Below are 23294 nucleotides of genomic sequence, written 5' to 3'. Positions count from 1 at the left end.
CAGCTCACACAGATATTGCCACACCTCTTTTTCTTTTAGGCTTGTTATATGCTTGTTATAAGAAATTCCAGTCTCACCTTTTTATTTCTCTATGTTCGGGATTCCTTGTCCGCCCGCTGGATCCCATCCTCGTCGGCAGATTGTCGTGGAACATTTTTTTTATTAAGTGAGAGAGACTTTGTTATTTTTTTCAAACAATCAATCTTTATTATCAAGAATTGCAAAAATGGAGCTGGTCAACGACCACCCGTAGGTGACTTGTTGAGAGCCCAATAATACAAGAAATGCTGAGGTCTTATATAGCAGACATAAAAATGCTTAGCGTGGCTGGTTTCAACCCTCCCCGGCAGAGGAGGGTTGAAACATTGGTTAAATATTGGTTAAATATATTTAACCACAACATTGGTTAAATATGCCTACATGATTAATATTTCAAACATACCATCATATTTTCCCGGACACTGTGTGTGTGTGTGTGTGTGTGGATGTGTTTGTTTGTGTGTGTGAGTGTCCAACAGGATCTCACATTGCGATCCCTGTCCTCTGTTTTAGCTGTCTCACCAGGCCTCTGATCTTGGCCAATAGGAGCTCTCTGAACTTGTCTCCCATGAAGAAGTAGAACACAGGGTTAATTACACTATGGAAGAACGCCACCGGCCTGGTCAGGATGTATGCACTCTCTATATATATCTTGTGGCAGTCAGACAGCCCTGCCCAGGGATGCCGCGACGCTATCCTCACATTCCTCATCAAATGATAGGGCAGATACAGTACCAGAAACATGGCCGCTACAGCAGAGACCACCCGTACGGGCCGGCGGAATGATGTCCCCTTGCCCTGAATCACTTTCGCCTGGACACGGAGAAGCCGGTTGATGTGGTAACTGAAGAAGCCAAGCCCCAGCAGAGGCAGCAGGTAGCCAGTCACCGTCAGGCCCAGGCTGTATCCCAGCAAGTTATCCATAATCCCCAGGCTCCCAAAGTCCTTACATAAGCTCCAGTTCCCTTTCCGCATGTCCTGGACCATGTACAATATTAGGGGGGCCACCTGCATGTTAACTGCCACCCAGGTCATGAGAGACAAGCAGAGGGCCGCCTTCTTGGTCAACAGGAAGTGAAGTCGTGACGGGTGTCGTACGAGCAGGAAGCGGTCCATGCTGACCCACACCATGAAAAGGATGGAGGAGTAGAGGTTGGTATGGAGAATATAGCGGTTGATGGTGCAGCCGAAGTCGCTGTCTTCTAATTGGGCGTTGGCGTACAGGTAGGAGAGGCGTGGCAGCGTGCACAGAAAGATGAGATCAGAGACAGCGAGGTTGAACAGGTAAACATTGGTGCTCTTCCACTCTGGCAGGCAGAACACATAACCCAGGACCACCAGCAGGTTGCTGGGGAAACCCAGGGCAAACTCCAGGGCATAGGCGGGAGTCAGGTAGTACTGCAACAGGAAGTCATCTAGCATTGTACAGTTATACACCTGGAGAGGAGAGGAGAGGGAGGAGATGAGAGAAGAGGAGTGCTGGCACTAAAACCGCACTCAATGAGCTTTATACCGCCATAAGCAAACAGGAAAACGGTGGCGGCACTCCTAGTGGCTGGGGACTTTAATGCAGGGAAACTTAAATTGGTTTTACCTCATTTCTATCAGCATGTTAAATGTGCAACCAGAGGGTAAAAACTTTACTCCATGTAAAAAAACTCTCCCTTGCCCTGCATTTGGGAAATCTGACCATAATTCTATCCTCCTGATTGCTGCTTACAAGCAAATATTTAAGCAGGAAGCACCAGTGACTCGGTCTATAAAAAAGTGGTCAGATGAAGCAGATGCTAAACTTCAGGACTGTTTAGCTAGCACAGACTGGAATATGTTCCAGGATTCATCCAATGGCATTGACTAGTATAACACCTCAGTCATCGGCTTCATCAATAACTGCATCAACGACGTCATCCTCACAGTACACTACAGTTCAAAAGTTCGGGTCACTTAGAAATGTCATTGTTTTTTAAAGAAAAGCACCTTTTTTGTCCATTAAAATAACATCAAATTGACTAGAAATACAGTGTAGACATTGCTAATGTTGTAAATGACTATTGTAGCTGGAAAAGGCAGATTTTTAATAGAATATCTACATAGGCAACCAGAGGGACATTATCAGCAACCATCACTCCTGTATTCTAATGGCACGTTATGTTAGCTAATCCAAGTTTATCATTTTAAAAGGCTAATTGATCATTAGAAAACCCTTTTGCAATTATGTTAGCACAGCTGAAAACTGTTGTTCTGATTAAAGAAGCAGTAAAACTGGCCTTCTTTAGACTAGTTGAGTATCTGGGGCATCAGCATATGTGGGTTTGATTACAGGCTCAAAATGGACAGAAACAAAGACTTTCTTCTGAAACTCGTCAGTCTATTGTTCTTCTGAGAAATTAAGGTTATTCCATGCGAGAAATTGCCAAGAAACTGAAGATCTTGTACAACACTGTGTACTACTCCCTTCACAGAACAGCGCAAACTGTCTCTAACCAGAATAGAAAGAGGAGTTGGAGGCCCCGGTGCACAACTGAGCAAGAGGACAAGTACATTAGCATGTCTAGTTTGAGAAACAGACGCCTCACAAGTCCTCAACTGGCAGCTTCATTAAATAGTACCCGCAAAACACCAGTCTCAGCGTCAACAGTGAAGAGGCGACTCCGGGATGCTGGCCTTCTAGGCAGAGTTGCAAAGAAAAAGCCATATCTCAGACTGGCCAATAAAAAGAAAAGATTTAGACGGGCAAAATAACACAGACACCTTTCATTTGTATGGGTTACCTTCAGACGAGTCCCGTGACACTTGTGGGGGTTGTAGAGCAAAAGAGTTCCCAATTACCAAAAAGTGGTTATTTAATGTTGTGTGCTACAGAAGTTCTCATGAGAAGACCAATTTTCAGGATGTCTCATGGTCTTACAAACATCATTGTGGCTCGGCCACCTTCCACCGCAGATGCAGAAGGCTGACATAAGGGGTTTACACAGAATACGTAAACAAGGCCGACGGATCTTAGCACAGTGTTGCAATGTCGCTTTTCGTCACAAAAGGGGCGGCTTCTTGTAAGACGCTCTGTCATTCTACGCATTTTTCTCTTACCTGGAAATTGAGGCCCGACGGATCGTTCCTTGCGAAGACTGAGGTGCAGTAGTTAGTGAGTTTTGTAACGGAAGTCGCGCCCCTGTGTCTAAATCACATCTTTTCCAGTATCTCTTCTGGTATAAACACGGAAGAGATGGATGTTCTGCAACTTCGCTTCTACTACTTGCAAGCAATTTTCCCCAAAAAATATTTAGTCACTGAGCAAATTTCAGGTTTGTTGAGTGCAAACTTGAAAATTTTGAAAATTCTGGTCAACTTCACACGTACATTTACTGTGAATACTGAGGATGTTCCCGCTTTACTTACAGTTTTAACAGTGGCCATATAGGCTACTGTGGCTATTTGATCATAATATAGGCCTACTGTATCAGAGTGGCCTACCACCAAAAACAATTGAGAAAATGCATCCCATAACATTTTAACATAGAAATAGCTGTTCTATCATTCAGCTTACAGTAGCAGCTAATGTGTGGTGTTCAGTGTAGGCCTACATTCCATGAGACTCTTGAAAAAAACATAGAAGGCTTGACATTACATTAGTTTATCGACTTCAGACAAGGAGGTGACTGAACATGTTGTTGTGTTGTTTGATGCAAGACACCACTTTATAGAATAAAATGCATTATTATTCCCATTCCATCATTACAGAGAATCAGACAAATGAAGCTACCCTCTGCCTATTGGCTACTGTCTCAAAGCCTGTCTCAAAGTACAACACCACCCCTTTTAGACAAAAAAAGCTCTTTACCTGACTCACTAGATGTCTACAAATGTACACATTTTGTGCTCTTGTAGGAAGCTATCACTCCCATATTGCTGACGACAAAGTATCTATAACTGGGCTAAAAACTCACTAACTAGCAAAGGATATGAACAAAATGTGCACTCATGGCTACATGCAGAAATCGCCTTGATGTCACAACAATGCCATCTACTTACGACCGCTCATGCTGTAAACACAGTCTAGTTCAAAGTAAATGGCACAGATCCATATATGGTACTGGTCTATTTGCATAAAGGCCTACTGCAGCTCTGATCGGTTATGCCACAACAGTCTGTGTAGAGTACGGGCTGAGTAGTGTGTGTCAATGCAATAGAATCCTAATCCGATGTGATCTGCCAACAACAAAATATCTTGCATAGTTTGTTTTGTTTTGGTATGTGGTTAAAATTGTGTTGATTCGATCACAATTGCCACAGCAAAGAGAAACGTTGATAGTGTCAGTGGCGACCAGTAATTCAGGGTAGCTGGGGCAGAGCCTGGTTAGCAAAAAACATATATGTATTATTATAATTTTGTTGTTGTTATTATTATAATTTTTTTAATTTTTTGTTGCATGTTATTTTGGCAATAATACGTGTCACATATCAGTAGGCAAACAATGTAAAAAATAAATAAAAAATCCTTGCGTTAATACAGCCACATACAAACATGGTCTCTTTTTTGAATTCTTGAGTAAGGCAGCTGCAAAATGCAGGTGTTTCAGCCTAGCTCAGTGCTTTCTGTGATCGTGGGGCAGCCAGCGGAAAATACGGAGCGCAGGGGTTGGTAATGTTCTCTAGTTGCGCCATAATTGGCTCAGTGTTCTGTCACTCATGGGGACACTACGTCCCCGCAACATCTAAAGGGACACGTTGAAAATTCAAGCCCCTTGGGTGCTTGCCATAGAGTTACATTAGAGGTACCCATCCAAGAAGGCTCAAGATCGTTGAAACCAGATAAAATGATGTCAAATCACATTATATCTACTGTAGCTTTCACCAATGTCCAGTCTCTTGACAACAAAGTAGACGAAATCCGAGAGACATCAGAGATTGTAACGTTCTTTGTTTCACGGAAACATGGCTGACTCGGGATACGTTATCAGAGTCGGTACAGCCACCTGGTTTCTTCACGCATCGCGCCGACAGCAACAAACATCTCTCTGGTAAGAAGAAGGGCGGGGGTGTATGCCTTATGATTAACGAGACGTGGTGTGATCATAACAACATACAGGAACTCAAGTCCTTTTGTTCACCTGACATAGAATTCCTTACAATCAATTGCATTATCTACCAAGAGAATTCTCTTCGATTATAATCACAGTCGTGTATATCCCCCCCAAGCAGACACATTGACAGCCCTGAAAGAACTTAATTGGACTCTATGTAAACTGGAAACCACATATCCTGAGGCTGCATTTAATGTAGCTGGGGATTTTAACAAGGCTAATCTGAAAACAAGGCTCCCTAAATTTGATCAGCATATCGAATGCGCGACCCGGGCTGGCAAAACCCTGGATCATTCTTACTCTAACTTCTGCGATGCATACAAAGCCCTCCCTCTCCCTCCTTTTGGAAAATCTGACCACGACTCCATTTTGTTGCTCCCAGCCTATAGACAGAAACTAAAACAGGAAACGCCCGTGCTCAGGTCTGTTTAATGCTGGTCCGACCAATCGGATTCCACGCTTCAAGATTGCTTCAATCACGTGGACTGGGATATGTTCCACGTAGCGTCGGAAAATAACATTGATGAATACGCTGACTCGGTGAGCGAGCTTATTAGCAAGTGCATCGGTGATGTTGTACCCACAGCGACTATTAAAACGTTCCCAAACCAGAAACCGTGGATTCATGGCAGCATTCGCGCAAAACTGAAAGTGCAAACCACTGCTTTTAATAAGGGCAAGGCGACCGGAAACAGTGTAGCTATTCCCTCTGCAAGGCAATCAAACAAGCTAAGCGTCAGTATAGAGACAAAATATAGTCACAATTCATCTGCTCAGACACGAGGTATGTGGCAGCGTCTACAGTCAATCACGGAATACAAAAAGATAACCAGCCCCGTCGTGTACCACGATGTCTTGCTCCCAAACAAACTAAACAACTTCTTTGCTCGCATTGAGGACAGTACAGTCCTCAAGGCTCTCCTTCACTGCAGCCAACGTGAGTAAAACATTTAAACATGTTAACCCTCGCAAGGCTGCCCAGACGGCATCCCCAGCCGCGTCCTCAGAGCATGCGCAGACCAGCTGGCTGGTGTGTTTACGGACATATTCAATCAATTCTTATCCCTGTCTGCTGTTCCCAGATGCTTCAAGAGGACCACCACTGTTCCTGTTCCCAAGAAAGCTAAGGTAAATGAGCTAAATGACTATCACCCCGTAGCACTCACTTCCGTCATCATGAAGTGCTTTGAGAGACTATTCAAGGATCGTATCACCTCCACCCTACCTAACACCCTAGACCCACTCCAATTTGCTTACCGCCCCAATAGGTCCACGGACGACGCAATCACACTGCACACTGCCCTAACCTATCTGGACAAGAGGAATACCTATGTAAGTATGCGGTTCATCGATTACAGCTCAGCATTTAACAACATAGTACCCTCCAAACTCATCATTAAGCCCTGGGTCTCGACCCCGTCCTGTGCAACTGGGTCCTGGACTTCCCGATGGGCCACCCCCAGGTGGTGAGGATAGGAAACAACATCTCCATCCCGCTGATCCTCAACACTGGGGCCACACAAGGGTGCGTTCTCAGCCCTCTCCTGCACTCCCTGTTCACCCATGACTGCATGGTCATGCACGCCATCAACTCAATCATCAAGTTTTCAGACGACACTACAGTGGTAGGCTTGATTACCAACAACGACGAGACGGCCTTCAGGGAGGTGGTGAGGGCCCTCGGAGTGTGGTGTCAGGAAAATAACCTCACACTCAACATCAACAAAACAAAGGAGATGATTGTGGACTTCAGGAAACAGCAGAGGGAGCAGCCCCCTATCCACATCGATGGGACAGTAGTGGAGAAGGTGGAAAGTTTTAAGTTCCTCGGCGTACACATCACGGACAAACTGAAATGGTCCACGCACACAGACAGCGTGGTGAAGAAGGCGCAGCAGCGCCTCTTCAACCTCAGGAGGCTGAAGAAATTTGGCTTGTCACCAAAAACACTCAAACTTTTACAGATGCACAATCGAGAGCATCCTTTCGGGCTGTATCACCGCCTGGTACGGCAACTGCTCCGCCCACAACCGTAAGGCTCTCCAGAGGGTAGTGAGGTCTGCACAACGCATCACTGGGGGCAAACTACCTTCCCTCCAGGACACCTACACCACCCGATGTCACAGGAAGGCAAAAAAGATCATCAAGGACAACAACCACCCGAGCCACTGCCTGTTCACCCCGTTATCATCCAGAAGGCGAGGTCAGTACAGGTGCATCAAAGCTGGAACCAAGAGTCTGAAAAACAGCTTCTATCTCAAGGCCATCAGACTGTTAAACAGCCATCACTAACATTGAGTGGCTGCTGCCAACATAATGACTCAAATCTCTAGCCACTCTAATAATTAAAAATGGGATGTAATAAATGTATCACTTTTAAACAATGTCACTTTATATAATGTTTACATACTCTACATTACTCATCTCATATGTATATACTGTACTCTATACCATCTACTGCATCTTGCCTATGCCGTTCGGCCATCACTCATCTATATCTTTTTATGTACATATTCTTATTCATTCCTTTACACTTGTGTGTATAAGGTAGTTGTGAAATTGTTAGATTACTTGTTAGGTATTACTGCATTGTCGGAACTAGAAGCACAAGCATTTCGCTACTCTCGCATTAACATCTGCTAACCATGTGTATGTGACAAATAAAATGTGATGGGATTTGATTTGATTGGACTTATCACGTCAACGTCATACTTTCAAAATCTTAGCTAGCAAGCTAGACAAGCAGTCATCATCATGAATCAAATCAACAATCTACTGGTTAGTACTTTTCCATCCTTGTCATGTGAAGAGAAATTATAGATTAAACGTATCGGTGCTCATCAGCCATTGAACATAAACATTACACAACAAGTTGGACATCGCAAGTTGAACAATGAGTGATTTGAAAGGAATTATTGGCTAACTGCAAGTGTTGCAAAGCAATCACTACCCTGCAATTCAGTGGAGAGGATGTGTGGTCCAAGTCTGGGTTTAAGGGTCTCTTTTCCTAGTTTAAAAGGAACATTCACATGCAACACCATGGGCTAGAAAAGGTTGAATACATTGGCCATGCTGTCAATCCAGCATGACTTCTTCCGCGTTCAAAACAACTGGAAACTCGGAACTCATAAATCTCAGACTTCAGTGAGTTCAAGACAACCGGGAACTCTGAAAAAAACAATCTCCGACTGGGAAAATACCTTTTGAACAGTTACCCAACTCAGAATTATAAGTTGGGAACTCAGGCCTCTGTCACGCCTGCTCCCGCTCCCCCTCCCTGGCGCTTACGAGCTCCTGCTACCATCAGTACACACACCTGCCTTTCCCCATCACACGCATCAGGGTATTATTGGACTCACCTGGACTCAATCACCTGTTTATTACCTCCACTATATTTGTCAGTTCCTCATCTATGTTCCTGTTTATTACCTCCACTATATTTGTCAGTTCCTCATCTCTGTTCCTGTTTATTACCTCCACTATATTTGTCAGTTCCTCATCTCTGTTCCCCGCTGCTGCAGTGATTGTCGAATGTTGTTGTTTTGCCCGTGTGCTAACGCTGTGCCGGTCTCGTTTCCTGTCTGTTCCTTATTAAATGTTGACTCCCCTGCTACCTCCTCATCTCCGGCGTCGGTTCTTACAGCCTCTTTCTAGAGCTCCGACCTCAAGATAACTGAAGTCATGATTCGACCTTGTTTTTTTCCCGAGTTCCCATTTTGTCTTGAAAGCGCCATAAATCCCGAGAATGCCAGACTTTGATGAAAAAGTTTGATGTCAAAATTTTGCACGCCACCTCTCCTGTTCAATTGTCAGTAGATATCACATTTGTTTAAGTAAGTCAGCCATATCAGCTATGTTTTTTAAAAAGGCAGTAAATGAGGCTGAATTAACTGTTTTGCTGTAAGACAAGGCTCCGCTGATAGCCAGGTTTAGCAGTGGTACGGATTCACTACATGGTGCTGAAAAGAAAGCCCTGCTGTTGGGACAGCTTTATGTAGTCCCTAATGTAGGCCCTAACAGTTTGTGGGCACCGTTTGTAACCGTTATAGTGCAATTAATGTATTGTTTAGTGTTGTGTAGTGCCTTTGCTGGCATGCATCAACAGCAAAAATGTATTTTCCACCACCAAGATTTACATGCTAAAATAGCCACTGAATATTAGCTCGACTAACCTGTACCCCCGCACATTGACTCGGTACCGGTACTCCCTGTATACAGCCTCATTATTGTTACTTTATTCTTTTTCTTGAACTGCGTTGTAAGTAAGCATTTCACGGGAAAGTCTACACCCATTGTATTTGGCGCATGTGACAAATTTGATTTGATTTGGTTTGCTTTTAATATTCACACGTTAAGGTGGTGGATCACTTACTTGACTTTTTACATTGACTAATTTCCTCATTTCCATGTTACTGGTGTTTACTTTGTGTCTCTTCACCACTTGATCTGTGTATTACATTGTTTCACATTGACTCATTTCCTCATTTCCATTTTACTGGTGTTTACTTTGTGTCTCTTCTCTTCACCACTTGACCTGGGTATTACATTGTTTTACACTGCACAATTTTTTATACAGTACCAGTCAAATGTTTGGACACACCAACTCAATCAAGGGATTTTCTTTATTTTTACAATTGTTTTACATAAGAGAATGCCAAGAGTGTGCAAAGCTGTCATCATTGGCAAAGGGTGGCTACTTTAAAGAATCTTAATCTTAAATATAAAACATATTTTGATTTGTTTAACACTTTTTTGGTTACATTATTCCATATGTGTTATTTTATATTTTTGATGTCTTCCCTATAGGGAAAAATATGAGGGAAAACCCTTGATTGAGTAGGTGTGTCCAAACTTCTGACTGGTACTGTGTGTCTAAAAGGTCTGCAAATGTATTTGTCTGGCTATTTATAAAATATTGCTGTTTTGAATCAGTCACTCAGTAAACTTGTACTGCTTTGTGCATGAGCTATGTATACTGAACAAAACATAAACGAAACATACAACAATTTCTACAATTTTACTGAGTTACAGTTCATATAACACTTCATATATTTTATCTGTCCCCAGCACAAGGTGCACCTCTGTAATGACCCGTCTGTTTAATCAGCTTCTTGATATGCCACACCTGTCAGGTGGATGGATTATCTTGGCAAAGGAGAAATGCTCACAAACAGGGACGTAAACACATTTGAGAGAAATAAGCTTGTTGTGCATTATTTCAGCTCATGAAACATGGGACCAACACTTTACATGTTGCGTTTATATTTTTTGTTCAGTCATAAATAACATTCAGTCGTTAACCTCGACACTGTAGCTAACCTTGACTCACTCTCGCGTCTAGTACAGCAATAATACAAGTACTGCATTCTATTATGTGTTAGTAGATACATTAGTTGTTGGATACCAACATGTACAAACATCAATAAATACAGCCAACCCAACCTGCAACTTTCACAAACTACTCTACCAATCAGTACAGTGGGTCTCATAGAGATGTTCTTTTTTTATATAAACGTGTGATTTCACAGTGAAACATGACATAACATAACGGCATACATTTGATAAATAATTTAAGATATCTCAATCATCTCTTTATGACATATTATTTAATTAACAGGTGTGTCTTACCATTGTTCTGTCTTGTTTGGTAGGAGTCTTTTGTAGGCAGTGAATGAAGCTACTGTATTTTGACTGCAAACAGGCTGTAAACTAACCAATACTGGCTGGCTGAGGAAAGTGCTGACCGTTTCAACAGAGGACACCCTTTTTGCATTGTGGCTTTACAAGCAGACATGTTTGAACATGCAAACCAGTTAGGCTCACATAAAACCTTTTATAGATTCATATAGTAAATATATTTCATATCTTGTGGTTTTGGCTTGCTAATGAATCAGGTTACATACGTAAATATTTGCATTTTTCCTTGTACCATTAATTCTGTATGAGGAGTTATCAAGATGGCCTCATTGTTATAAAACTTGATATATGCTAGCATGCATCGAAGGATATGACACACATGGAAGTCGGTGTTATTTTGCAACCTACGGTATTGCACTTGGAAGGCAAAGATTCCAATCAATGACCCAGCAGCCATTAATGAGCCAGCATTGCATAGCATATTTTGGCAACAGAGATGTAGTAAGGTACACTAACCACATGGTCTACTCGGAAAGAGAGAGAGCATGAAACATTTACAGATGCAGTCAATTATATTGGCATCCTTACATGTTTCACTATTTATTTTTTAAATAAGTTGAAATGGAAAAATAAAAATAAAACATTTGGTGTTTAAATGTGTATTTGTTTGATTTACAAGCTTGGAAAGGTTATTTAGGAACACAACAACAAAAAATATTTGATCGTTTACTGTGTGCTTTAACTCACCTGTGGTTAGTTGCAGGTGCCTGCAGGGTAGAAATAGCCATTCAACCAGTTAAGAATAAGTAGAAATACAGAATATTCTTCTCCATTGTACTACATTGTAGCTTTTTCTGAAGAGAGAGTGAGATACATGAAAACCATCTCCCATCAATGACCCAGCAGCCATAAATGACCCAGCAGCCATCAATGACCCAGCAGCCATCAATGACCCAGTGTAGCCATGTGAAATGGCTAGCTAGTTAGCGGTGGTGCGCGCTAATAGCGTTTCAATGTGACGTCACTCGCTTTGAGACCTTGAAGTAGTGGTTCCCCTTGCACTGCAAGGGCCACGGCTTTTGTGGCGCGATGGGTAACGATGCTTCGTGGGTGACTGTTGTTGATGTGTGCAGAGGGTCCCTGGTTCGCGCGAGAGGACGGACTAAAGTTATACTGTTACATTGGTGCCGTGACCCGGATCACTGGTTGCTGCGGAAAAGGAGGAGGTTGAAAGGGGGGTGAGTGTAACCAATGTGAAATGGCTAGCTAGTTAGCGGTGGTGCGCGCTAATAGCGTTTCAATCGGTGACGTCACTCGCTTTGAGACCTTGAAGTAGTGGTTCCCCTTGCTCTGCAAGGGCCGTGGCTTTTGTGGAGTGATGGGTAACGATGCTTCGTGGGTGACTGTTGTTGATGTGTGCAGAGGGTCCCTGGTTCGCGCCCGGGTCAGGGCGAGGGGCGAGGGGATGGACTAAAGTTATACTGTTACACCAGCAGCCATCAATGACCCAGCAGTGCATGGCATATTTTGGCAACAGATATGTAGTAAGGTGCACTAACCACATGGTCTACTTGGAAACAGAGAGAGCATGATTATTTTTTTACAGATGCAGTCAAATATATTGATACAGTATGTAGTGACTGATGCTGGAGATGAGAAGCTGGAACGGGGAGTCAACATTTATTCAGGAACAGACAGGTAGAAACTGCGTCAGCACACGGGTAGACAACGACAAACGACAATTAATGCTGGGGGGGAGGGGGGGGGCAGGTGTGCGTAATGATGATGGTAAGAGTGTGTAATGCTGGGGAGCCTGGCACCTTCGAGCGCCAGGGAGGGGGAGCGGGAGCAGGCGTGACAATATATGTATTTAGCTTTTTCTGCAGAGAGAGGGAGAGAGGTGAAAATATGTGTCCTTAAACAACCTGTTGTGGGAGTGACAGTTGTTTATGTCACAGTCTAAGCCTCTAGATGGTGATATCTACTAAGTTTACAGATGTATTTTTTATTATTATAATAATGTACAACTGAGTGAACAAAACATTAAGAACACCTACTCTTTCCATGACACACTGACCAGGTGAAGTCTATAAATCCTGATTGATGTCACTTGGATTGTGTGTGTGTGCCATTCAGAGGATGAATGGGCAAGACAAAATGTTTAAGTGCCTTTGAACGGGTTATGGTAGTAGGTGCCAGGCCCACCGGTTTGTGTCAAGAACTGCAATACTGCTGGGTTTTTCATGCTCAACAGTTTCCTGTGTGTATCAAGAATGGTCTACCAACCAAAGGACATCCAGCCAACTTGACTCAACTGTTGAAAGCAGTCAACATGGGCCAGCGTCCCTGTGGAACGCTTTCAACACCTTGTAGAGTCCATGCACCGACGAATTGAGGCTGTTCTAAAGGAAAAGGGAGAGGGTGCAACTGAATGTTAAGATGTTCTTAATGTTTTGTACACTCAGTGTATTAATGTACAAATGCTTGCCACGCACGAACACACAGACACAAGGGACATCCACATTAAACCACCCTCCCAAAACCACTCTGGTTTAGCTTCAGTCAAGGATTTTCTTAAAGGCCAAGCTAAAACAATGAGGAAGTTCAGTACCCCTTGAAGCCGTCTTCATAAATCTCTCACCGGCATTTGTTTACTTTACCAGTACACCTTATTCAGTCATGTTACCTCATTAGCTAGCTAGCTAACAACCTGGTTACTTTACCAGTACACCTTGTTCAGTCATGTTACGTCATTAGCTAGCTAACAACCTGGTTACTTTACCAGTACACCTTGTTCAGTCATGTTACCTCATTAGCTAGCTAGCTAACAACCTGGTTACTTTACCAGTACTCCTTGTTCAGTCATGTTACCTCATTAGCTAGCTAGCTAACAATCTGGTTACTTTACCAGTACACCTTGTTCAGTCATGTTACCTCATTAGCTAGCTAGCTAACAACCTGGTTACTTTACCAGTACACCTTGTTCAGTCATGTTACGTCATTAGCTAGCTAACAACCTGGTTACTTTACCAGTACTCCTTGTTCAGTCATGTTACCTCATTAGCTAGCTAGATAACAACCTGGTTACTTTACCAGTACACCTTGTTCAGTCATGTTACCTCATTAGCTAGCTAACAACCTGGTTACTTTACCAGTACACCTTGTTCAGTCATGTTACCTCATTAGCTAGCTAACAACCTGGTTACTTTACCAGTACTCCTTGTTCAGTCATGTTGCCTCATTATCTAGCTAGCTAACAACCTGGTTACTTTACCAGTACACCTTGTTCAGTCATGTTACCTCATTAGCTAGCAAGCTAACAACCTGGTTACTTTACCAGTACACCTTGTTCAGTCATGTTACCTCATTAGCTAGCTAACAACCTGGTTACTTTACCAGTACACCTTGTTCAGTCATGTTACCTCATTAGCTAGCTAACAATCTGGTTACTTTACCAGTACACCTTGTTCAGTCATGTTACCTCATTAGCTAGCTAGCTAACAACCTGGTTACTTCACCAGTACACCTTGTTCAGTCATGTTACCTCATTAGCTAGCTAGCTAACAACCTGGTTACTTTACCAGTACACCTTGTTCAGTCAAATCAAATCAAATTTTATTTGTCACACACATGGTTAGCAGATGTTAATGCGAGTGTAGCGAAATGCTTGTGCTTCTAGTTCCGACAATGTAGTAATAACCAACAAGTAATCTAACCTAACAATTCCACAACTACTACCTTATACACACACAAGTGTAAAGGGATAAAGAATATGTACATAAATATATATGAATGAGTGATGGTACAGAACGGCATAGGCAAGATGCAGTAGATGGTATAGTGTACAGTCTATACATATGAGATGAGTAATGTAGGGTATGTAAACATAAAGTGGCATAGTTTAAAGTGGCTAGTGATACATTTTTACATAATTTCCATCAATTCCCATTATTAGTGGCTGGAGTTGAGTCAGTATGTTGGCAGCGGCCACTAAATGTTAGTGGTGGCTGTTTAACAGTCTGATGGCCTTGAGATAGAAGCTGTTTTTCAGTCTCTCGGTCCCTGCTTTGATGCACCTGTACTGACCTCGCCTTCTGGATGATAGCGGGGTGAACAGGCAGTGGCTCGGGTGGTTGTTGTCCTTGATGATCTTTATGGCCTTCCTGTGACATCGGGTGGTGTAGGTGTCCTGGAGGGCAGGTAGTTTGCCCCCGGTGATGCATTGTGCAGACCTCACTACCCTCTGGAGAGCCTTACGGTTGTGGGCGGAGTTGCCATACCAGGCGGTGATACAGCCCGACAGGATGCTCTCGATTGTGCATCTGTAGAAGTTTGTGAGTGCTTTTGGTGACAAGCCGAATTTCTTCAGCCTCCTGAGGTTGAAGAGGCGCTGCTGCGCCTTCTTCACAACGCTGTCTGTGTGGGTGGACCAATTCAGTTTGTCCGTGATGTGTACACCGAGGAACTTAAAACCTTCCACCTTCTCCACTACTGTCCCGTCGATGTGGATAGGGGGGTGCTCCCTCTGCTGTTTCCTGAAGTCCACAATCATCTCCTTTGTTTTGTTGACGTTGAGTGTGAGGTTATTTTCTTGACACCACACTCCGAGGGCCCTCACCTCCTCCCTGTAGGCTGTCTCTTCGTTGTTGGTAATCAAGCCTACCACTGTAGTGTCGTCCGCAAACTTGATGATTGAGTTGGAGGCGTGCATGGCCACGCAGTCGTGGGTGAACAGGGAGTACAGGAGAGGGCTCAGAACGCACCCTTGTGGGGCCCCAGTGTTGAGGATCAGCAGGGTGGAGATGTTGTTACCTACCCTCACCACCTGGGGGCGGCCCGTCAGGAAGTCCAGGACCCAGTTGCACAGGGCGGGGTCGAGACCCAGGGTCTCGAGCTTGATGACGAGTTTGGAGGGTACTATGGTGTTGAATGCTGAGCTGTAGTCGATGAACAGCATTCTCACATGGGTATTCCTCTTGTCCAGATGGGTTAGGGCAGTGTGCAGTGTGGTTGCGATTGCGTCGTCTGTGGACCTATTGGGTCGGTAAGCAAATTGGAGTGGGTCTAGGGTGTCAGGTAGGGTGGAGGTGATATGGTCCTTGACTAGTCTCTCAAAGCACTTCATGACGACGGAAGTGAGTGCTACGGGGCGGTAGTCGTTTAGCTCAGTTACCTTAGCTTTCTTGGGAACAGGAACAATGGTGGACCTCTTGAAGCATGTGGGAACAGCAGACTGGGATAAGGATTGATTGAATATGTCCTTAAACACACCAGCCAGCTGGTCTGCGCATGCTCTGAGGACGCGGCTGGGAATGACGTCTGGGCCTGCAGCCTTGCGAGGGTTAACACGTTTAAATGTTTTACTCACCTCGGCTGCAGTGAAGGAGAGCCCGCAGGTTTTGGTAGCGGGCCGTGTCAGTGGCACTGTATTGTCCTCAAAGCGAGCAAAAAAGTTATTTAGTCTGTCTGGGAGCAAGACATCCTGGTCCGCGACGGGGCTGGTTTTCTTTTTGTAATCCGTGATTGACTGTAGACCCTGCCACATACCTCTTGTGTCTGAGCTGTTGAATTGCGACTCTACTTTGTCTCTATACTGGCACTTAGCTTGTTTGATTGCCTTGCGGAGGGAATAGCTACACTGTTTGTATTCGGTCATGTTTCCGGTCACCTTGCCCTGGTTAAAAGCAGTGGTTCGCGCTTTCAGTTTCACGCGAATGCTGCCATCAATCCACGGTTTCTGGTTTGGGAATGTTTTAATCGTTGCTGTGGGTACGACATCGTCAATGCACTTTCTAATGAACTCGCTCACCGAATCAGCGTATTTGTCAATGTTGTTGTTGGACGCAATGCGGAACATATCCCAATCCACGTGATCGAAGAAGTCTTGAAGCGTGGAATCAGATTGGTCGGACCAGCGTTGAACAGACCTGAGCGCGGGAGCTTGCTGTTTTAGTTTCTGTTTGTAGGCTGGAAGCAACAAAATGGAGTCGTGGTCAGCTTTTCCGAAAGGAGGGCGGGGGAGGGCCTTATATGCGTCGCGGAAGTTAGTATAACAATGATCCAAGGTTTTACCAGCCCTGGTAGCACAATCGATATGCTGATAGAATTTAGGGAGTTTTGTTTTCAGATTAGCCTTGTTTAAAATCCCCAGCTACGATGAATGCAGCCTCAGGGTGTGTGCTTTCCAGTTTACATAAAGTCAGATAAAGTTCGTTCAGGGCCATCGATGTGTCTGCTTGGGGGGGATATACACGACTGTGATTATAATCTAAGAGAATTCCCTTGGTAGATAATGCGGTCGACATTTGATTGTGAGGAATTCTAAATCAGGTGAACAAAAGGACTTGAGTTCCTGTATGTTGTTATGATCACACCACGTCTCGTTAATCATAAGGCATATACCCCCGCCCCTCTTCTTACCAGAAAGATGTTTGTTTCTGTCGGCGCGATGCGTGAAGAAACCAGCTGGCTGCACCGACTCCGTTAGCGTCTCTCGAGTGAGCCATGTTTCCGTGAAGCAAAGAACGTTACAATCTCTGATGTCTCTCTGGAATGTTACCGTTGCTCGGATTTCATCAACCTTGTTGTCAAGAGACTGGACATTGGCGAGTAGTATGCTAGGGAGTGGAGCGCGATGTGCCCGTCTCCGAAGCCTGACCAGGAGACCGCTTCGTTTGCCCCTTTTACGGCGTCGTTGTTTAGGGTCGCCTGCTGGGATCAGATCCATTGTACTGGGTGGAAGGCAAAACACAGGATCCGCTTCGGGAGAGTCATATTCCTGGTTGTAACGATGGTGAGTTGATGTTGCTCTTATATTCAGTAGTTCCTCCTGACTGTATGTAATGAAACCTAAGATTACCTGGGGTACCAATGTAAGGAATAACACATAAAAAAACTGCATAGTTTCCAAGGAACACGAAGCGAGGCAGCCATCTCTGCCGGCGCCGGAAATCCTGTTACCTTATTAGCTAGCTAGCTAACAACCTGGTTACTTTACCAGTACACCTTGTTCAGTCATGTTGCCTCATTAGCTAGCTAGCTAACAATCTGGTTACTTTACCAGTACACCTTGTTCAGTCATGTTACCTCATTAGCTAGCTAGCTAACAACCTGGTTACTTTACCAGTACACCTTGTTCAGTCATGTTACCTCATTAGCTAGCTAGCTAACAACCTGGTTACTTTACCAGTACACCTTGTTCAGTCATGTTACCTCATTAGCTAGCTAGCTAACAACCTGGTTACTTGACCAGTACACCTTGTTCAGTCATGTTACCTCATTAGCTAGCTAACAACCTGGTTACTTTACCAGTACACCTTGTTCAGTCATGTTACCTCATTAGCTAGCTAGCTAACAACCTGGTTACTTTACCAGTACACCTTGTTCAGTCATGTTACCTCATTAGCTAGCTAACAACCTGGTTACTTTACCAGTACACCTTGTTCAGTCATGTTACCTCATTAGCTAGCTAACAACCTGGTTACTTTACCAGTACACTTTGTTCAGTCATGTTACCTCATTAGCTAGCTAGCTAACAACATGGTTACTTTACCAGTACACCTTGTTCAGTCATGTTACCTCATTAGCTAGCTAGCTAACAACCTGGTTACTTTACCAGTACACCTTGTTCAGTCATGTTACCTCATTAGCTAGCTAGCTAACAACCTGGTTACTTTACCAGTACACCTTGTTCAGTCATGTTACCTCATTAGCTAGCTAACAACATGGTTACTTTACCAGTACACCTTGTTCAGTCATGTTACCTCATTAGCTAGCTAGCTAACAACCTGGTTACTTTACCAGTACACCTTGTTCAGTCATGTTACCTCATTAGCTAGCTAACAACCTGGTTACTTTACCAGTACTCCTTGTTCAGTCATGTTACCTCATTAGCTAGCTAGCTAACAACCTGGTTACTTTACCAGTACACTTTGTTCAGTCATGTTACCTCATTAGCTAGCTAGCTAACAACATGGTTACTTTACCAGTACACCTTGTTCAGTCATGTTACCTCATTAGCTAGCTAGCTAACAACCTGGTTATTTTACCAGTACTCCTTGTTCAATCATGTTACCTCATTAGCTAGCTAGCTAACAACCTGGTTACTTTACCAGTACACCTTGTTCAGTCATGTTACCTCATTAGCTAGCTAGCTAACAACCTGGTTACTTTACCAGTACACCTTGTTCAGTCATGTTACCTCATTAGCTAGCTAACAACCTGGTTACTTTACCAGTACACCTTGTTCAGTCATGTTACGTCATTAGCTAGCTAACAACCTGGTTACTCTACCAGTACACCTTGTTCAGTCATGTTACCTCATTAGCTAGCTAGCTAACAACCTGGTTACTTTACCAGTACACCTTGTTCAGTCATGTTACCTCATTAGCTAGCTAGCTAACAACTTGGTTACTTTACCAGTACACCTTGTTCAGTCATGTTACCTCATTAGCTAGCTAGCTAACAACCTGGTTACTTTACCAGTACACCTTGTTCAGTCATGTTACCTCATTAGCTAGCTAGCTAACAACCTGGTTACTTTACCAGTACACCTTGTTCAGTCATGTTACCTCATTAGCTAGCTAGCTAACAACCTGGTTACTTTACCAGTACACCTTGTTCAGTCATGTTACCTCATTAGCTAGCTAGCTAACAACCTGGTTACTTTACCAGTACACCTTGTTCAGTCATGTTACCTCATTAGCTAGCTAACAACCTTGTTACTTTACCAGTACACCTTGTTCAGTCATGTTACCTCATTAGCTAGCTAACAACCTGGTTACTTTACCAGTACACCTTGTTCAGTCATGTTACCTCATTAGCTAGCTAACAACCTGGTTACTTTACCAGTACACCTTGTTCAGTCATGTTACCTCATTAGCTAGCTAGCTAACAACCTGGTTACTTTACCAGTACACCTTGTTCAGTCATGTTACCTCATTAGCTAGCTAACAACCTGGTTACTTTACCGGTATATTTAAACATTGGGTTGCACAGAAAGAAAGGAAAAGGGAAAGCTTCTTTAGAAGAATGATCATAGCAATGAATGACAGACTGATCTCTTGCATGACATAGCTCACAAACTTGACGCTCTTAAAGAGACAGTGTAGATTGTTCAATGTAATAAATCTCAATAGGGCTAGTGAGTGAAAGGTCACTGGCTCAAATCCTTGAGCTGACTTGGTGAAAAATCGGTGGATGTGCCCTTAACCCTAATTGCTCCTGTAAGTCACTCTGGATAAGAGTGTCTGATAAATGACTAAAATGGAACACTTTTACACAATATAGAAACCGAATATTACACAAATGACTTTGTATTTTCAATGACAGGTATTTGTATCAACACTTAAGTTGGGAACACCAGTGCTACCAATGTCCTGGTCATAAGATGGACCATTAAGCTATTTAATTAGAATCGTTTTTTTAAAACAATTATCTGATGAAACATTGAATTTGGCCTTTACTGCTATAATCCCATAAAAACATATTGACTAATACATTCATATATGCCAACAAAAAAAAATAATCATAAGGACATATAGTTTGAGGTATCTGAAATGCATCTGACAGATATAGGAAAGTTGCATGTGTAAAATAAGTGTAGCCCTGGTGTAATAAAATGTAGCCCTGGTGCGGCAAGTACCCTAGTGGTTAAGAGGTCTGGTCTGTTGTCACTTTCTGTCCAGGAACCTTGGTCTGTTATCACTTTCTGTCCAGGAACCTTGGTCTGTTGTCACTTTCTGTCCAGGAACCTTGGTCTGTTGTCACTTTCTGTCTAGGAACCTTGGTCTGTTGTCACTTTCTGTCCAGGAACCTTGGTCTGTTATCACTTTCTGTCCAGGAACCTTGGTCTGTTGTCACTTTCTGTCTAGGAACCTTGGTCTGTTGTCACTTTCTGTCCAGGAACCTTGGTCTGTTGTCACTTTCTGTCCAGGAACCTTGGTCTGTTGTCACTTTCTGTCCAGTGTTGTATTGGGTTGACTGGGGTGGCTTTCCTTGTCATCCTTAATCAACTTTCTCTTGAAACAAACCAATCGAGCTTCCCAGGAATTGATCTTGAGCTTTATTTGAGCTTCCCGGGAAAATGTTGACCCAGGAAGAAACAATAACCGATGGGGCGGGGCTTAGTAAAGGTTGAATTGCAGAACATGCATTTATTAGCTTGTCTGGTGCAACAACATCTAATCACATTTAACTCTTGTAGGCCAATACAGAGAGATGAGCACCAAAGTTTAGTAGCTGTCAGTATGTAGACTATCCTTGTACTGCACCACAGTGCTCTCTGGTGGCAGGACACAGCAGATACTACGATGATATAATGCCCTAGGAGTGGTTATAACTGCTTATGGAAAGTGTTATAATGCACTATAAGGTAGCCTGCTATCAATGCAGTCATACTGCAATAGATATGTTTACCTCATAGGAAGGTGGAGGACAATGAGGTTCTGTAAGCAAATCAGATACTAGTAAACAGTAAATGGTGAAACATTACAGGTAAAAAAAACACATTCTATTATTCACAGTGTTAAAGCTGGAGGTTAATGGTGTTTTTTTTCACAAGGTCATGTTTCTAATGCATTATGATTGACTACAGCATTGTTCATGCAGATGATTTTATCCTCAGATCAACTCTCCAATTATGTGTGGTGGTGAGTAGGCAGAAGCTTTAGCTCTCACGTCAACAAAACATCTCTCTCTCTATTAGATAGACACTATACATTACTTTTCCTCTCTCCAACCCTCCCGACCCCCTGCCCTCCCCCTCTACGTCTCCCGTGGGTCAGGATGCACACACACACACACACACACACACACTGTGTGAGTTGATGTCGTTCCTAAATGGGTACAAATCTCACACCCGACTTGTAGCATTGTGAGTGCTCCCTTAATCCAGAAGAGGGCAGCATAAGCCTCCTGCTGCAGGTTGATATAGTGAACTAAAACAGATAGATACTATAGGGAACTAAGACAGAGAGATAATATAGGGAACTAAGACAGAGAGATAATATAGGGAACTAAGACAGAGAGATAATATAGGGAACTAAGACAGAGAGATAATATAGGGAACTAAGACAGAGAGATAATATAGGGAATGAAGACAGAGAGAAAATATAGGGAACTAAGACAGAGAGATAATATAGGGAATGAAGACAGAGAGAAAATATAGGGAACTAAGACAGAGAGATAATATAGGGAACTAAGACAGAGAGAAAATATAGGGAACTAAGACAGAGAGAAAATATAGGGAACTAAGACAGAGAGAAAATATGGGGAACTAAGACAGAGAGATAATATGGGGAACTAAGACAGAGAGATAATATAGGGAACTAAGACAGAGAGATAATATAGATAACTAAGACAGAGGGATAATATAGGGAACGAAGACAGAGAGAAAATATAGGGAACTAAGACAGAGAGATAATATAGGGAACTAAGACAGAGAGATAATATAGGGAACTAAGACAGAGAGAAAATATAGGGAACTAAGACAGAGAGATAATATAGGGAACTTAAACAGAGAGAGAATCCATCCCCTTTGTGTGAGTCTGTATGTGTGCTGCTCCATGTTCAGTAGCATACCTGCCAATAAAGGTGAAATGTGAGACTTTCATCCTTCCTTGTCACGACTACTCCCTTTGGCCTTGTCTAGATGATAAGAGGGGAGATGTGAGACTACTCCCTTTGGCCTTGTCTCGATGATAAGAGGGGATATGTGAGGTCCTGACAACTGAAGCATCGCACCTTGTGTTGGGTTCCAAGAGATGAGGCCAGGGGCGTATTGGGTACATACAGCCTGGATATGAAATAAGTTGTATCACAACTGGCCGTGATTGGGAGTCCCATAGGGCGCCGCACATTTGGCCCAGTGTCGTCCGGGTTTGACCGGTGTAGGCCGTCATTGTGAATAAGAATTTGTTAACTGACTTGCCTAGTTAAATAAAGGTTAATTAAAAATAATTAGTCTAGTGCCTTGTTGTAAACAGGATTCATGTTTATTCTGTACAGGCTTCCTTCTTTTTACTCTGTCAATTAGGTCATTATTGTGGAGTAACTAAAATGTTTTCTCCCATCACAGCCATTCAACTGTTTTAAAGCCACCATTGGCCTCATGGTGAAATCCCTGAGCAGTTTCCTTCCTCTCCGGCAACTGAGTTACACGATCCAAAGTGTAAATAATAACATCACCATTCTCAAAGGGATATTCAAAGTCTGTTTTTGTTTTGTTTTACCCATCTACCAATAGGTGCCCTTCTTTGTGAGGCATTGGAAAACATCCCTGGTCTTTAGGTGTCACGCCCTGACCTTAGTTCCTTGTTTATGTCTCTATTTTGGTTTGGTCAGGGCGTGAGTTGGGGTGGGCATTCTATGTTTTGTTCTATGTTTTGTATTTCTAGGTTTGGCCTGGTGTGGTTCTCAATCAGAAGCAGCTGTCTATCGTTGTCTCTGATTGAGAACCATACTTAGGTAGCCTGTTCCCACCTGTGTTTGTGGGTAGTTGTTTTCTATTTTGTGTATTGCACCTTGCAGAACCATTCG

At 43.2% G+C, this 23294-nt stretch overlaps 1 protein-coding gene across 1 annotated transcript; it reads right to left on the bottom strand.

Annotated features, from left to right (window-relative positions):
- Positions 1-221: 221 nt before the first annotated feature.
- On the bottom strand, positions 222-1471 carry LOC139548652 (succinate receptor 1-like). Its single transcript, XM_071358424.1, has one exon. The coding sequence runs from the start codon at positions 1459-1461 to the stop codon at positions 523-525; it is 939 nt and encodes a 312-aa protein (XP_071214525.1). The 5' UTR covers positions 1462-1471; the 3' UTR covers positions 222-522.
- Positions 1472-23294: the final 21823 nt, after the last annotated feature.

This window comes from Salvelinus alpinus, chromosome 21, assembly GCF_045679555.1.
Source record: "Salvelinus alpinus chromosome 21, SLU_Salpinus.1, whole genome shotgun sequence".
NCBI lineage: Eukaryota > Metazoa > Chordata > Actinopteri > Salmoniformes > Salmonidae > Salvelinus > Salvelinus alpinus.
Note: the sequence above shows the minus strand (reverse complement) of the source record. Positions and strands in the feature narration are given on the sequence as shown.

Bases quoted from the DNA above. Each gene is read 5' to 3' on its own strand.
- LOC139548652 (XM_071358424.1), bottom strand. From the start codon at position 1,461: ATGCTAGATGACTTCCTGTTGCAGTACTACCTGACTCCCGCCTATGCC.